Here is a 15,667-nt window from a genome sequence, read left to right on the forward strand (position 1 = left end):
GAAGGTTTAACTATAGTGATGACACAGCCCGTCTTAGAGCTGCAGGTGCATCTACCTGGCAGGCAGCCACTCAGGCTATTAGGCCACAAACCAGAGATCTCTACTGAGGCAGTAGTTGTCCTTTTCACTACATCAACCGCAGCTCGACTTGGATTCCACTCAGTTGCTGATTGCTCAGTGATATGTGTGTTTCCCGCTGATAAATTCCCATAACTGGGCTGTTGCACTTGTGATTTTGGGCTGTCACACTGGATAAGCCGAGCGACGTGCAGCTACTCGGCCCTCGGGGATAGCTGCGCCGGGAGCACATGCTGCCAGTTTGGAACGGAAGCAGAAACGGTTGCAGCACAATTTATTACTTGTTTTGATGGGAGATGTGGGTCAGGTCCTATCCTGTCCTGTCGCCAATTGCCTGGAAGAGGAAGATAAATCAGCAGGAAATACACCAGCTGTCAATTAACTGTCACTTTCACACCACAGTCTCGTATTGAGTCAGCAGTTTGCAGACATGCACCTCACGTTTCCGTTTACCTTTTTTTAAATCTTATTCCTAATTGACATATCTGATTAATAGACCCCAAGGAGATGGCACATAAAACATGAGTTACTATGCAGAAAACAACTTAAGACATAATGTAACACAACTCATAGACATGCAGCCGGTGAAGGGTATCTATACTGGTTTTAAATGATGTAATATACACGAGCACAATTATAACAGCATGATTAGCATTTCAGATTTCATAGCATATACCGTCCTGCCCTTGAGCAGAAAAAGGTAATATTGAGCAACTAATAAGCTGCTATTGATTAGAACAAGGATCCCTAAAGGCCCCTAAGAAACTGATATGTCTGCATTCACACACATAAAAGGTGCAGATGCACACGTGTCCATGCAGACTCATTTATTTCAGTGCGTGCGTTCACAGACTTTGTGCCTCCCAGTAACATCTTAGTCGCAGAAGCTTCTTCCCAATTCAGTCGATAGTCTTCCATTAAGACAGGGTAGGCTGTCAAAGCAACCTGTGACCTCCTCTCACCCGCTCGGAGCCCACTGGCCTGAGATGTCCATATCAATATGAATTTTAGCCCTGTGTGCCCACCAGTCGCAATTCCCAGTGTCCATTAGTCTCAAGTATCTGTTTCCTTCAACTTGTACTATTGATTTCGCTGTGTCTTTTGTTCAGACCATGTACAATGATCTTAAAGACAGGGACAGATTCACATGGATTCTGTCATTTAGTCATCAAAGTCCCTTCATGGTTGACTTCTAAATTGATTTTCTTAACCTCAGACACTCTGAATGGTACTTCTCACTCTCACCGCTGCATCTGTATTGCCGTACAGCTGGGCAGCTGACATTTGACCCTGAGTCGGATGACACGTAGTTTGAAGTTGGCTGGACCTGTGCCCTCGAAGGTCAGGGCTTTTCATCTACGGGGCCACAATGAAATGACCTGTTGTTTTCAGATGCCAAAAACAGCAGCGGCAAACATAGAAGCACAGTATGGTCTGTTATCCCTGGAGATGTCAGTTCACACGTCTGTGCGTGAAAAGTGTCCCGTTATTAGTCAGATCGTTAGTCATGTCTAACTTCATCTTCTTTCACAGGAAATACTGAGCTGAGGAGACGCATGATGCAACATATAGTTAAACTAGATGTGATAAGATTTTATTGATTTACAGTGGAAATTAATATCTTAAAGTAACAGAATAAACCATCCAAAGTGGAGAATAATGAATTTAAATTGAAATTGAAATAATGAATAACATTTAAAACTTTGTGTAGATCAGCTGTATACCTGTATGTGAGTGTAATAGTGCAGCTCCATCAGTTTTAATGATGTAGAATTGTGACTTATTATGAGGATGTTGGGAGAGGTATCAAATATGCAGTTTCTTGTCAGCATATAGTATATTTTTATGAAAGGACTTATTTTATTTAATTAAACATGGCACCACAGGATCTGATCATTAATGATCTTTCATACTCATATTTCACAAATCAGTTTCTGGGAGTCTGAGCTGTAAATGCATCTCATGGTTGTTTTCAGGTGTTGTTGCATCATCCTCACACACCCAAACTTAAAGTTAGATACAGTATAAGCTTTCAGAAACCTCGACATCAGTGTCTTTTATGTTCGCTTCAGTTCAAAGTCTGACCCAAATGAAAGCAGGATCAGTAGCCTGCTGGTGCTCTGCTTCCACTGTTTCCTCCCACTGAGTCCTGAGTGTTGGCAAAGTGTGAACAGCATATACTGACATTTGGCTGCTCTTCACTGCTGTGACATGTGCCACTAGGGGGCCTTCAGGGCTGAGATTAGGTGTTTCTTGACAGAGTAGTCCTGTTCCTCAGAGAGGAAGGCACATGACCTTTGGCTTTATTTATGTCGTTGCCACTCATGCAGGACCTTTTTATCAGACATGGTGACTGTAATCCCTCAGCCCCTATTCAATTTACAGAGGCTCTCTGTCACTGCGGACCACTAAAGTCAACGAAATGAATGGATCAATAAGCCCTCTGAAAGCCTGGTGGGAGGCTCCCAGTCCCCTTGATCACTATCAAGTTCCAAGTCATAATGAATGGGGTGGTGTTGTTGTTGTAAAGCACAGCGTCACTGCGTCCTTTGAACAAACCCCCTTCAGGCAGAGCTCAGTGCACTACAGGCAGGACTGTCAGGGATGTAAAAAGGGACCACATTTCAATACAGCACTCATGAACTCTTAAATTACCTTGGTGTTGCAAGGTAGGAGTCTTAAAGAGCATCATGGTGCCAATTAAAAGGAAAACAACAGGAAAACCCAACTATAATCAGGATTATTAGTCTGGTCATCCAGCTCTGAAACTCTGAAGTGTTGAGGTTTTGAAGTCAAATAATCTTTGTTTTCTCATAGTGCCTGTGGTGTAATGAATCCGTCTCTTGTGTCACGTTTTCCATCTTTACCCATTAATTCACTTCCTGTTGAGTTTTGAAAGAAAGAGCAGCTTTTGCTTTGGTTTCTTTTTTTTTTTTTTTTTTTACTTTTTCCACTCCTTGTTTTCAGAATTGTTCCAAGGCTTTCACAGAAAAGTAAAAACACATTTGAAGACTTAAACTGAAATTTAAACTCACTGTTGGGTCATGTCACAGCTATTGAAAGATTTGCTTTGGGTAAGAAATGAATAAATTGAGGATAAAAATCAGGCTGTGTCAGGATTTCCTGGTGGATCAGTGGGTCAAGTGAAACCATGTTCCCATGCATGCAGCTCATGGTTTGCATGTTGGTTGCAGAACCATGCAGGTTGTCATGAGCCAGCAGTCTAAAGGTTGCAGAGATTTTGGGACTCAGAGATTATTCTTTGAAATCCCACATTTACCAGACCATGTGAAAGTTTTGTTCTGACTAAATGTGATTAAAGTTGTTTCCTAGTTCCTGGATTCTTACAGTCATTGATTAGATGGTGTTTTTTCTTAAAGCCAGGCTCTCAGCATTCATACAGCGGTCCAGACTGTTAGATTCAGTGTTCTTTAGGTTCAGTCTGCTGCTGCTTTTTCTTCTGTTCAGTGGAAAAAGATTTAAAGCTGCACTGATCAGTGTTTGTATAATGTTAAAGGAACTGCTTGTTGTGACAAACCGATGGAGGAATATCAGCAGTTTTCCTCAGATCTGTGACGTTTTTGCTTCTTTCAGCTCAGTGTTTTGATTTTCTTCCCTGCAGCCTTGGTTTACTTTCAGTGCTCTCTCTAATCCTGTTCCCAGCTGCAGCAGTTCAGTATCTGACCAGAGCAGACAAAGTTAGAGACTAGATGGTAAACACATTGGATCATTTAGCAGCAAATCAGGAGCTGGTGTAGACCAAAATAGGACAAAATTGCGAGTGAATATAGAACTGGGTTATCCAGAAGCACAGCTCTAAATGAATGATAACGTTTCTGTGTTTGCTGGTTTTGTAAATAGTTTTGGCAACATATTTTTTTACCTTTTATAAGCTGAAATCATTTTTGTGTTCCCACTGCCTCCAATTGGCCAAAAATGGATATTGATATGGTTTTCATGTGTATCCAGTAAACTTTGAGGGGAAGTGTAAATACTGCGAGTCATAGCTTAGTAAAAAAAATTGTTGGTCTTTAGAGGGGAGCGTGCTACACATCAGCTTTTAGTTCCCACGTTAAAGAGTTTGTAATATACACACTGCAGGGTTTATGCACTGAAATCAGGTCTGCTATGGCAGAGACTCATAGTGATGTTTATATTGTCTATACAACTTTAAACCAGCTGTACCAGTGTCTTAGTTTCCTGATACCCTCCAGTGTTTACTACAACAAATGTGCCAATATTAGGTTTAAAGTGCAGTTGTAGTATTTTACAGCTGTTACAGCTCAACTGTAATTCTTCATGCTAACAGAATTAAAGTCAGTCCGCCCACTGCTGTGTCACATCCAGCGTATCTCGAGGCACTTCTAACAGTAATTGGTAGTAATTATAAATCCCATCTGAGAATGCACCCGGCAGCTCACGGCAAAACAGGCCTGTTTTTCAGCGTAGAGCGCCAAGTAGTGAAAGCGGAGATGAATGGCTCATTATCAGGGTTATTTAACAACTATTCAGATGTTTGGGTCCAGTTACAAATGAGGCCAGTGGTGAATGATTGATATGGAAATCTCAATCATAGTTGTCACTCTGTGTTAAGGAGATGAAATGAGATATGACAACATGTCATCATCTTTGAGGCAAAAACAAGATGATGATCCTTCCGCTAACACACACACACACACACACACACACACACACACACACACACACACACACACACAAATACAAATGTAGTACACAGAGAAGTACTAATGTGATTGCAGTATGTACTATAAAAACATTGGTTTGTATACATTTCCTCTATATTTTCAATGTGATTTGAAATGACTTATCCTAACTTCTCAGTGATGTTTAATGGGGAGCTCTGGTAAAACGAAGCTATGGCAGTCGGGTCACATCTCATATTTGCATGCTAGTGGCATGAGACAAACTCCTACCACAATCATTCAGTGGGACCACATGATCACTTGCAATTGAGGATCAATGATTTCAAACAATAGCGCTCAGCATTCATACGTTTAACAGGGAATAGAAACCATGTGCGGTGTGGGTCGCTGATGGTCAAACTGGAGGAACGTGCTGACAGCTCTGGATGGCCTCGAGGTGCACATCAGGCCAGAATGAGTCTGCCAAACTTGCAGCTCTGTTTCTTCTGTAGAAAACAGTCTTTGTTGCCACTGTTGGCAGTAAGTCAGTCGCATGTATTAAACTACCCCACAATGCTCGCCAGTCATCGATAGCCCTAAATGAGTGCATATGGTGTCTTGGCTTTGGGCGTCTTTTTGATCAGGGTGAAATTTTAATGGATTTTTCCTCGCCTCTGACAGACGGGGGGGGGGCTGGGGTTCAGCCCAGCTCGGGGAAGTCTTTAGGCAGCCTGGTGGGGTCATTTGAACCTTGTGGTTGCGGAGCAGAGTGCTGAGACACAAAGAGCCAACGCTGCGTTCACAAGTGTCCGACAGCAGGAGAGTCAGGAAGTCTGGCGACTGTAAACCCCACCCAAGCGCCCCCCCCCCCCCCCCATCTCAGACACGCCAAGTGGGCATCTTAGCATGCACAAACCTGTACTACTGCACTTGTGAGGACATTTGTATTCACTTACATTAATTTTCTGCTGACTTGTACTAAATTTAACTATAATAATTATGTTTCATCAGTAACATCGGTAAATACTTTATTTTGAAATATGTTATTTCTCATCCATGACTCAAACTCTTAAGTCTGGTGACCAAGATTACAGGTATAACAACATCCTTTACAAATAAAGCCTGCAACCATAGATCTGAATATACAGTTTCATTATTAATAATTACATTAAAAACACTGCTGCATCATTTTAGGGCTGGTACTTATTAAAATCACCCATTTCCTTTGTGTACGTGCAGTTTCTGTATCTTTTTTAAACCTGATCTTAATTAAAAAATACTGTAGAGCCTGTTTCACTGCAGCTGCTATAAATGTTAATAGAAGACTGTACCTGAGTGTACAATGAGTTTAAAAAGACTTGAAGTCTAGTCCAACTCACAGTAGTTTAGTTACTACAGTGAGATATACCTGATGTTAAAAAGAATAAATCAAAAATGATGCGTAACTTCACATCAGAGCAACAACTCATTGCCACTGTGCAAAACATCCTGTCGTTTTGTGGGCAGGACGACGTACAGTACAGAGCTACATGCACAGCAAAGGTAGGCAGGAATTTAGCAGAGAAAACAACAGATTTGCAGGCAGCCTCAGTGGTTGAGTGAACAGGTTAACAGTGTCGGGGCTTTGAATGGCTGTGACAGGGAGAAAGCAGCGAGAGGCTCCAGCACTGAAGGGGGAAGTGACCCGGAAACAGTGTAAGTGCAGCTTGTTGGGCCCTTTAGGAGAAATCTCTGCAGAAGCACTGACGCAAGTCCACCTAAATACACATTTCTCTTATTTCTCTTGGTTTCTCTGTGGAGATGCATTACTCAGCTATGCTCACGCTTTAAAAACAGATTGCAGGGACAGACTGTAACAACAAACCTCCTGATTCTTTCATATAAGCAGATTTTCAGCATTTGGAAAAATACTTTTCTTTAGAATGAAAAGCAGTGAGACTGGTTTTTGTTACAGATACAGTACATATGGGATTACATATGGATTATAAAAGTGTGGAGGCACGTTAACGACCAGGGGCGACTCTCGGTCTCAGCTCAGTTTCCTTGTGTGTGTTTGAGGAAGATTCATGGATCAGATTTTCTGTGGTGCAGCGTTAATCATGTGTAAACTGATCAACAGTGTTTAGTGAGGAACTTTGCAGTATCTTAGACTCTTATTGTTTAAATAAACATGTTGTTGCTCATTTGTTTGTTTTAAATAATGATTTTAATAACTGCAATGACTTTTCATAAGTTTCCACAATATAAGACTCAGATAATGGGACTTGCAGTCCAGCAGACTCACAGATTGATTATAAGGTTTTTCTATAGCTCATCTTAAATTTAACATTTCAGACCAGTTGGTCAGAATTACTGTTTCTTTGAGAACTACAGCACATTTATGTCTTTATCTTTCCCCTTTTAACTGAATAACACTCGGTCATATCTATTGTGGTAAATTCTAAAGGTAAACTTGTGTTTATTCTTCCTAAACAATACAAAAAACCGTACAGGGTCATTGGGTTATGTTCCAACATATAGCAGTTTAAAGTTATTTCACATTAGTGTAACCAGTTTGGCTTTATTTTAGTGTAAGATTGTCAATATAATTTGAAGTATATTGTAACAAACTAAAAAAGGTGCACATTATTAAATTATAGTCATAATTGGCACCTTGATATTTTAGATTTTTTTTTTCCCACTATTTTTCTTTTTTCTTAACATAAAAAAATGTTTGTTTGAGGTGAAACTCACCAAAATGACGCTCTGCTGTCTATAGATGACACTGCTGTGTGTACCCATGCGTTCTGCAGAAATGCCACCAAAATCATTTTAACCATCATTGTCAAACATTTTGCCTTTGGTTAAATATGATACCACAAAGTTTTCTTATGTGCCAATTTATCATGTTTGGGAATAACATTTGAAGGTTTTTAAAGCAAACAGCAATGATCTGCAGATTTAAGTTAATAAACCTAGTGATTTTAATTTTAGAGTACAGTGGGATTTATTTAACCCTGAAAAAATCACTTGTGGAGCAAAGCAGTTTTAACAAATAGTGGTGTTAAGATTTCGACGTGTAATGGACAGAACAGGGAGAGTCAGTAGTTCACATATTAAATGTCTAAATTCATTTGCTTTTAAAAGTCCTTTAAAACACAGTTCAGGGCAAAAAGGACTATAGCTAAATTTTTTTTTGTCCAAAAAAAAACAAAAAAAAAACAGTGACTGTATAGTTTCTGTACAAATCATAGAAAGTGAGAAAGTCAGAATCAGTGCGTGTTGAAGCCCCTGATAATAACAAAATGTAAAAACCTGAAGTATTTGCTGATGGTGCAGGCAGGCTGAGGCAGGACTCCTGTTCTACTTTAAAGACGATAAATAAATGAAGAGGGAAGTGAACTGCTGGTCTAAATGATTTTGTTATTCAAACTGTGCGTGTGATAAATAAGTTTTACAGGGAAAGAAACATTAAGAAGCACAATAAAAATAAAACGCGCAGTGATGCACTATAGAGGAAAACACTGTTTAGGTTCAGTCTTTCCGAATATAATACAGTTGGAGTAAACACTCTGGTGAAATATGCAAATATTAATATTTTTATTGCAAAATGCTTGATTGTCATGATATAATAATTGTATTTGCAGTTCAACAGTCCGTCATATCAAATGTCAAATTAAAACAAACGATAGGCTACGTGTTATTAACAGCAACAACAATAATAAGGCCGTATAAATACAAATGAAGTGTTTCTCCACAGAAAGTCTTTAAAAACTCAACTCAGAGGTTGGAAAAAATGGTTATTGCGCGCTAATGACGTCCATGCAGAGTGAACGTACATTCATTCAGAAATGCGTTACTGCGCAAAGTAGAACTGCTCAGAGGAACCTTGATGCGTGCACGTTTCTGTGTTTAAAATGGCCAAACCCTTGGATGGACGAATAATAATTAGAATAATTGTAATAATAATAATGATTTGAGGAGGACAGAAAGTGGCACATGCATGGGTTAGTTGATATGATGGATTCAGAGTTGGGAGAATTTTCTTGGAACTAAAACAGTAAAGGAAAAGAAAAAGTGACGGGCCTATTTAAAGCCAGAGCAGGGGTTCACTGTATGTCCGACCGTCCACGCACACCGTGATCCCAAACAGGGGAAATCGTCAGTCTGCATCAAACAGGCCAAAATATTTGCCAGTGTTGGAGAAGTAGATGTAAGGCGCAGCGTTCGCAGTCGGGTACACGACAGGGAAAGGCATTGGTAACAAACATCCGCCCAGCAGGCTGCTGTCTTTGTAAAAAGTCGGTAATTGCACATTTTTCGCTGCCTCGGTGAAGTGCTCTGCGGCCGGCGGCCCCTCCATGTCCGTGGACAGTTGTCTCTTCAGCTTGTTGCGGCGGTTCTGAAACCAGATTTTGACCTGGGTCTCGGTGAGCTGCAGAGAGCTGGCCAGACACGCTCTCTCCGAGCTGCTCAGGTACCGCTTCATGTCAAAAGTCGCCTCCAGCTGAAATATCTGTCTCTTAGAGAAGATGGTGCGCGTCTTCTTCTTCACCGTGGCTCTGGTGTCCGCAGTGGCCTCCTGCTGCTGCCGCCGCTCCTCGGACGCGTCCTCGGCGCTGGGCGAACTTTGCGCCTCGGGACAGGAGCCAGCGGCCCGCGGTGTGCTCTCCCCCCGGTCCGCACGAAGAGCCCTGGGCTTCACTGTGAATGAAGCGACACAACGTGTTTTGAAGCAGTGGGAAAGTCAAACACACACCCCTGTCACTCCCCGCGCAAACAGCTACACATGCAAAATGGCTGCGCAAATGTGGAGAGACGCTAAAATGATAAAAACCAAGAACGACCTCCGCTCCGAGGTCCTCACCCCCTAAAAGAGAATTGAACTCATTTCCTCCATCAGCTTTATCAGCTTAAAACTCAAATTACTGCACATAAGCTTCTTCACAGAGACACTGTCTCCAGCGTCTTCACTGCTTTATCTGTTATTAACCTCCCGGAGTTACCTGTGTCCTCTGACCCGCTGCCGTGTCTCCTCCGGACGCTCCACACATCCTCGTACCGCGCCTGAAAGTCATCCTTACATCCAGTGTCCCGCTGCTGCTGCTGCTTTGAGCCATCCAAGTCTCCGCGGTCCTGCTGCTTCAGGTTGAGGATGCTGTCTATGGTGAAGGTCAAAGAAGCGCTCCGACTCGGGGCATCTTCTTTGCTCATGTTCCCCGGCATTTCATCCGCTCCTCGTCGATTCCCGAAACACCGACGTCCCCGGACGTTCCGAGCACCATTGCTCCTCGGCTGCGACTAGAGCGCAGAGGAGCCGGCGCGACGCTCTTCAACGACCCGGAAGACTGCGGTTTAGCAGTTTTTGATTGGTGAGGTTGTGGGGCAGATGAGGGCGGGATGCAGATTTACGTCTGGCTGCCATATTAAACACTTTGCTGTCACAGGAACTCATGCGTGCATGTTCCTTCCAGTGTTATAACGCAGAGCGGATTCAAGACCGTGCGTGACTCTTAACCTCGGAGTTGGCATCACTGCTGGGTCCCATGAGGTTTCTGCCTCTGATATGTATTTTCCTCATGGGTATGATAGCTTGGCAGGCCTGTGACAGGGCCAGGAGAGTTATTGGAGCCAGAAATGGTTCAGGGACCACACCCCTCCATCAGAAAAGTCCCCTTTAATGCACCAAGTTCTGCTGTTTGAGTTTGTTTCTGTGTATCCTCAAGTCAAACATCACTTTGCCCTTTAATCTGTTTTACTGACTCAAGCTTAACTGCATCCAAACAGTGTAGAAAAGCATAATTGAGCTTTTCCATGTGACAAAATGAGCAAGAAATGACAAAATAAGTAAGAAACCACAAAACACTCTGTGCATATATTTTATTCACAAGTGATCAGTGTACAAAAGTCTGTATTAAAATCCTCTTAAATAAACTCACAGCAGTTAAAATGATCAAAATGTTGTCAGTCATAGTCCCGTCCAGGAGCACAGTGCATCATGGGCTCAGATACAGGTCCAACACACTCACAGATTGTTAAATAATGTTGAGAAAGAATTAGTAAACTATGTGTAGGATTTGTGTTGCACACAGAGGACCCTAAAGGAGAAAAATGTAGGTTTTGGCACAGGTTTTGGATGTAGAGGTAAATCATGAAGTAGAAATGTGTGTTCGTCTTTAACTTCATGCGTTTGACTCTTATTTGTTGCCATATATGTGAATTATTTGTGTGGAACCTGAAGAAGTATCTCAGATTAATTGGTTTGGGGATGGGATGGCTGAAGTCGCCACGGCCTACGAAATGATCCATCCCAGTCTAAATCCGGCTGCATGTATTGAAACCTCTAATAGAAACACAGGATGGATGATCAGTGGGAGAATCTGAATCTGAACTAAAAACCGTTTTTGCAGGATCTTTAATCGGTGTCTCAACAGTTTGTTGTCTCCTAAACTTCACGTCCACACAGAAAGTCACACCAGCCCGGTCATCTGTGGCGTTAGAAACGGTACTGGGGGAGTGAAGTGAGGAGTCAGTGGGTAGTTAATACAACTAGAAAAGCCAACCACTGGTGGTGATATTTGAGGCAGGCCAGTCACAGGTGTGCTGACATTGTCGCGGTACAACACTGGAACTCCGCCGACCCTCTGGGCGTTGTAGGGGACGCTGCTGGCCTCCATGTCCGCCGCGATCTGCCTCTTCCACTTGTTCCTGCGGTTTTGAAACCAGATCTTGACCTGGGTCTCTGTGAGCTGCAGCGACGCAGCCAGCCCGGCGCGCTCTGTGCTGCTCAGGTAGCGTTTCAAGTCGAAGGTGGACTCCAGCTGGAAGACCTGACTTCGGCTGAACACGGTGCGGGTCTTCTTCTTTCGCGCCCCTTTGTTGTCACCTGAGAGGAGAGGAAGCAGAAATTTGAATAAGTGGAAATGGATGGACCTCTGTGCGCTGCAGCTTTAATGAACCCTCATTAAAGGGTGGGATGAATTCCCTTGACAGAAACAGTCCCAGTCTAGGTTTACCCTTTGTGTTTTAAAATAACATAACAAACCAGGAGAACATATAACCAGCCTTAGAACACAGAGTGATGTTAAGTAGAACTAGTTTTATGAATAAAAGGCGTCCATGGACTAAGGCGGCCTTAGATTCACTCCTGTGCCTCCATGCAAAACGTGTAGAAGAACCAATATGCTGACGTCTGCGTCTCTGACTTTAGGAAACATTTGTGGTTAAACATTCCTTCTACTAAATCATTTTGGAAGAGAAAAGCGACAGCTGAAGTCACAGCCTGCGTCACGGCGTAGCGTCTAAAGACGATGACGCATGCGTGGTGATGAATTCTCACTGTGCGGACCGAAAGACTACAAGCCCTTTTTTTTCAGGAGCTAGTGGGGGGTGTAGCTCCTGTGCTGTGGTCACACCTGTGTCACAACCTTCCTCTCGAGAGGAGCAGGACGGCGCATCCTCCTCTCTGTCATCCGTCAAACTCTCGTCCCCCTTTTCCTCCGAGTCGTCGTTCTCCTCCGCTCTCCCCGTTAAAGTTGGGGAATCCCGGTCGCTGGTTGGCAGAAACTCTTCATCCTTGCACCGTGAACCTAGAAGAACGTGACAAAACAATCAATCACTGTTGTGTCTACATTTCGCTCCGTTTCTGAGCTTCTCTCCGTTTCGCAGCAAATTAGGCGCATCACTGCTTTCTGTCTTTCCCAAGGGTATAAATACGCATCAAGTCTATTTCAAGACACTTGAGTAGTTGCCAAATACCGTTGGCTCGTACGGGGCTGGTAATTGGGGAGTTGGGGGCAGTAAAACGTGACACAGTCCACTTGTGACATATTGAAGCTCCAGGGTGAGGAGTTTAAAAGAAAATGCTAAATGGTGAAACGTGTTTATGGTCCAGGTGATGCTTTTATACGTTTACGCGCGGACTGGGTGGTTTTCTGTGCGATGTTGACATTTAGATAATGACATAACTGGGCTGTCGCGACCTTTATACGCACTTTTAATGCTGATTCTCCCGCAAATACCTGACACAAATAAAACGACTGTGTGATTCACTCACTTCTCGAGCTGCCGTTCGCTGTGATGGGTGACGTTCCTCTCCAGTGCAGCGCCCTATTGTCGCTAAGGCGTGTTGTTTCCAGTCCCGGGCAGCTCGCCGGGCTATGGACCCGCTCCTCAGCCGAGGCGCCTCTGTCTGTAGTTGCGAGCAAATTCTCAATGTAAAAGGACGAACCTTTGGATGGAGGACCGAGCTTCGATCTCGGGGATTTGTCATCCAGCATTTTGACTTTTTCAGTAGGCAAGCCCAATGCTGCTTGTCACCGTTTAAAAATCATTACTGAGAATGTCTCTTGTTTCCAGCCATGAGTCCAACCACACCGACGAAATCCACTGGAGCAGAGCCTGATGCAGTTGTTGGAAATCCACGTACAATTTGGTCTTGGTTAAACCGTATTCCGGGAGCGAGGAGGAATTACTCCAGAAAAAAACACTGGAGTCTGGCTCGATCGCAGCCTCTCTTGTAGGCTGTGAGACAGAGTGCCTTTAGGGAGCGCAGAGATGCTGAATTTAGGTCAATTAGGGAGCAAACCGAAGCAGAGATACAGTGTTGTCCTCGGGGCTGGAGACGGAGAAAGCTTCATGAAGACAGACACACACAGTACCTCCTGCTGGTTGCGTGTGTCCATGCACAATTTCTATTCACAGCTCACTCGAAATCTGCTGTTCTCTGCTTCTAAACAGCCTGATCTTATTTCTCTCAGGAAGGAATTTCAGAAAAGAATTTCAAATATTTTCCCACAACATCGCGCTGGAGCAGGTTCATCAAGCCTGTTTAGTTCCTCCCATGTTTAAGTCTTGGTCAGTCTGGTCACGAAAGCAAATCCACTACTTTGCTTCTTTCGTCAGTGAAAAACAGCTGTAGGCCTCTTCAGGCGTCAAAGTGCGAGAAATATCGACAAAACACTTTTAATTCTCAGGATAAGCTGATAAATCAATGAAGAGAAAAGTGGATAAAACAGTTGGATTAAAAACAGCTTTAAATCATGGGTCTCCAAATTACTCGGTGTCTGGTACAAATGTTATAAAATAAATGATTTATAGATTAATTCATAGCTGAACTCAAGACTACACAGAAAAGTTTGAATGAACAGGCCACATGAATGTTTGAGCGTGTACAAATTACAGTTGTTCGGTGTTTGGACCAAAGAAAAATAAAAAAACAAAACAGTAACGTGATGATGCAAGTTTAACTCTAATGTTCATCTAAATGCTCCTTTTTTTTAGTCAAGTGCAAAGTGTTTTTTTTTTTAAACATGTATTTATTTTTATATTCATTATGTTCAGGTTGATAAATAAGTAAATAAGTTGTGGTTAACTGCATCTTTTATTTCCAAAATGACTGATTACATTGTTAAAACAAATATTTATTTTAAGATTTTAAAAAAATGCAGGAATTTTCATTTAAAATCAAAAACTAGGATTTGTGTCTTATAAATACAAGACAAAGTGTGCGTGTGTGTGCGTGTGTGTGTGTTTGTGTGTGTCCAGATGAGTGAAAAATGCCTCCTGAAATAATCACTTGAATCAAAAGTCTTCAACAAATAATAATAATAAAACAAATTTGGTCTTTAGTTTCAGGAGTTTGTTTGCAAACACACATTTCCACATGAGCCCCAACTGACCCACAGGCATCAGCAGCCTGAGCATCACTTTGCCTTTTAGAAACAGCTTTTTCCTCCTGCAGCAGCTTGAAGGACCAACCTGATTTAACTGTCAGGCCCCAGATTACTCTCTCACCTTCAGACAGATCCTAAGCACAGTTAGAAATCTGGGTAAAACCTGAAGCAAACACTCCAGTGCAGATTATCCACTGAGAATTAGCATGTTTTTTTTTCTTGGAAAGCCACCTTAAATGCCCGTACATGGACTGACAGCGTGTCCGAGCTTAGTATGTGTTAATTCATGCTGAAGGTGGAAAATATTTGGTCAGCTCTGACACTGTGAACAGCCGAGTGCGTTTGGAGTCGGAATAGGATTTAAACACTATGAAAAGCTTACTTTCATCTGTAAGTAGCCCTGAACTTTTCCCCAGGACATTCCAGGCTGCATGTTGATCAACAATACTGAACCCCACTGCTTTCTGCTGCTTTTTGCATTGAAAGAACCACCAGTCACTGCAGTCAACGTTAGTACAAGAAGCAAAGTGAAGAGAATGATATAAAATTGATGTGCAGAGAAAGAGGGACACAGGAAACAACAAACTGTGTCACTGAATTGACTTTTTTAAGCCTCTTTGCAAGTAATAGCCCACCAGTCAATACTGGGGATTCTGGTTGGAGCAGAGCACCAGCAGAAACACTTTAAAATGAATTCCCACATTACATGAGGACTTGACTTCAGGTTTCCATCATCCAGAGTCGTCATATGTCTGTGCTGATGATTTCCCATCTCTGAATGTTTTTAATGTGAAGGTTTTCTAGAGGTTTCAAGACTTAAATTAAAGCTTCAGAAAATGAAATGGACTTCTGCGTCCATCCAACACAAATACACTTTATTCTTTGTTTCAGTCTTCTCACCACGCTGGCCGACCTTTCTGTCCTGATCAAGTCCAAAAATCATCACTTTGACTTTTGTGCAGGATTTTACAGCTTTTGTTTTATTAGAGCTCTGCAGTGAACATGTTTACAGCCTGTGTCTTCTCTAAATACACACTAATCTGACTGTGGTCTGTCTGTGTACACAGTAATATTTTGAGTGGAAACATATGTCATTACATATATTTGTGCAGGAGTTATGAAAAATATGAGGTGTGCGTTTTACCGACGCCTGCATGTGTCTGTAGGAGAGGTCGAGGTGTTTTTAAAAAGATGGAGGTCGACGGGTCTTTTTACTTTGCGCTGCTGTTTTTTAAAACAATCTTTACCCACCTCCGATTCAGACAGACATGTTTTTGTGTCCGGCTGAAGCCA

General features: G+C 42.5%; 2 protein-coding genes across 2 annotated transcripts; both read right to left on the reverse strand.

The window, feature by feature from the left end:
• Positions 1-8,398: 8,398 nt before the first annotated feature.
• Positions 8,399-9,988, reverse strand: LOC113124244 (homeobox protein HMX2-like). Its single transcript, XM_026296794.1, has 2 exons — positions 9,707-9,988; positions 8,399-9,404 (listed from the first exon to the last, which is right to left on the reverse strand). Exons 1-2 carry the CDS (start codon positions 9,924-9,926, stop codon positions 8,863-8,865), a joined length of 762 nt encoding a protein of 253 aa, XP_026152579.1. The 5' UTR covers positions 9,927-9,988; the 3' UTR covers positions 8,399-8,862.
• Positions 9,989-10,982: 994 nt separating this feature from the next.
• LOC113125359 (homeobox protein HMX1-like) lies at positions 10,983-12,979 on the reverse strand. Its single transcript, XM_026298745.1, has 3 exons — positions 12,757-12,979; positions 12,116-12,289; positions 10,983-11,586 (listed from the first exon to the last, which is right to left on the reverse strand). The coding sequence occupies exons 1-3, from the start codon at positions 12,977-12,979 to the stop codon at positions 11,171-11,173; spliced, it is 813 nt and encodes a 270-aa protein (XP_026154530.1). The 3' UTR covers positions 10,983-11,170.
• Positions 12,980-15,667: the final 2,688 nt, after the last annotated feature.

The sequence above is a fragment of the Mastacembelus armatus genome, chromosome 18 (genome assembly GCF_900324485.2).
Source record: "Mastacembelus armatus chromosome 18, fMasArm1.2, whole genome shotgun sequence".
NCBI classification, from domain to species: Eukaryota; Metazoa; Chordata; class Actinopteri; order Synbranchiformes; family Mastacembelidae; genus Mastacembelus; species Mastacembelus armatus.

Excerpts from the sequence above, each read along its gene's own strand:
- LOC113124244 (XM_026296794.1), bottom strand. The coding sequence starts at position 9,926 with ATGCCGGGGAACATGAGCAAAGAAGATGCCCCGAGTCGGAGCGCTTCT. Across the intron at positions 9,405-9,706 it reads CAGCGGGTCAGAGGACACAG|TGAAGCCCAGGGCTCTTCGT; the intron begins GTAACTCCGGGA and ends CTTCATTCACAG.
- LOC113125359 (XM_026298745.1), bottom strand. The coding sequence starts at position 12,979 with ATGCTGGATGACAAATCCCCGAGATCGAAGCTCGGTCCTCCATCCAAA. Across the intron at positions 12,290-12,756 it reads AGCGAACGGCAGCTCGAGAA|GTTCACGGTGCAAGGATGAA; the intron begins GTGAGTGAATCA and ends ACGTTCTTCTAG. Across the intron at positions 11,587-12,115 it reads AGAGGAAGGTTGTGACACAG|GTGACAACAAAGGGGCGCGA; the intron begins GTGTGACCACAG and ends CTCTCCTCTCAG.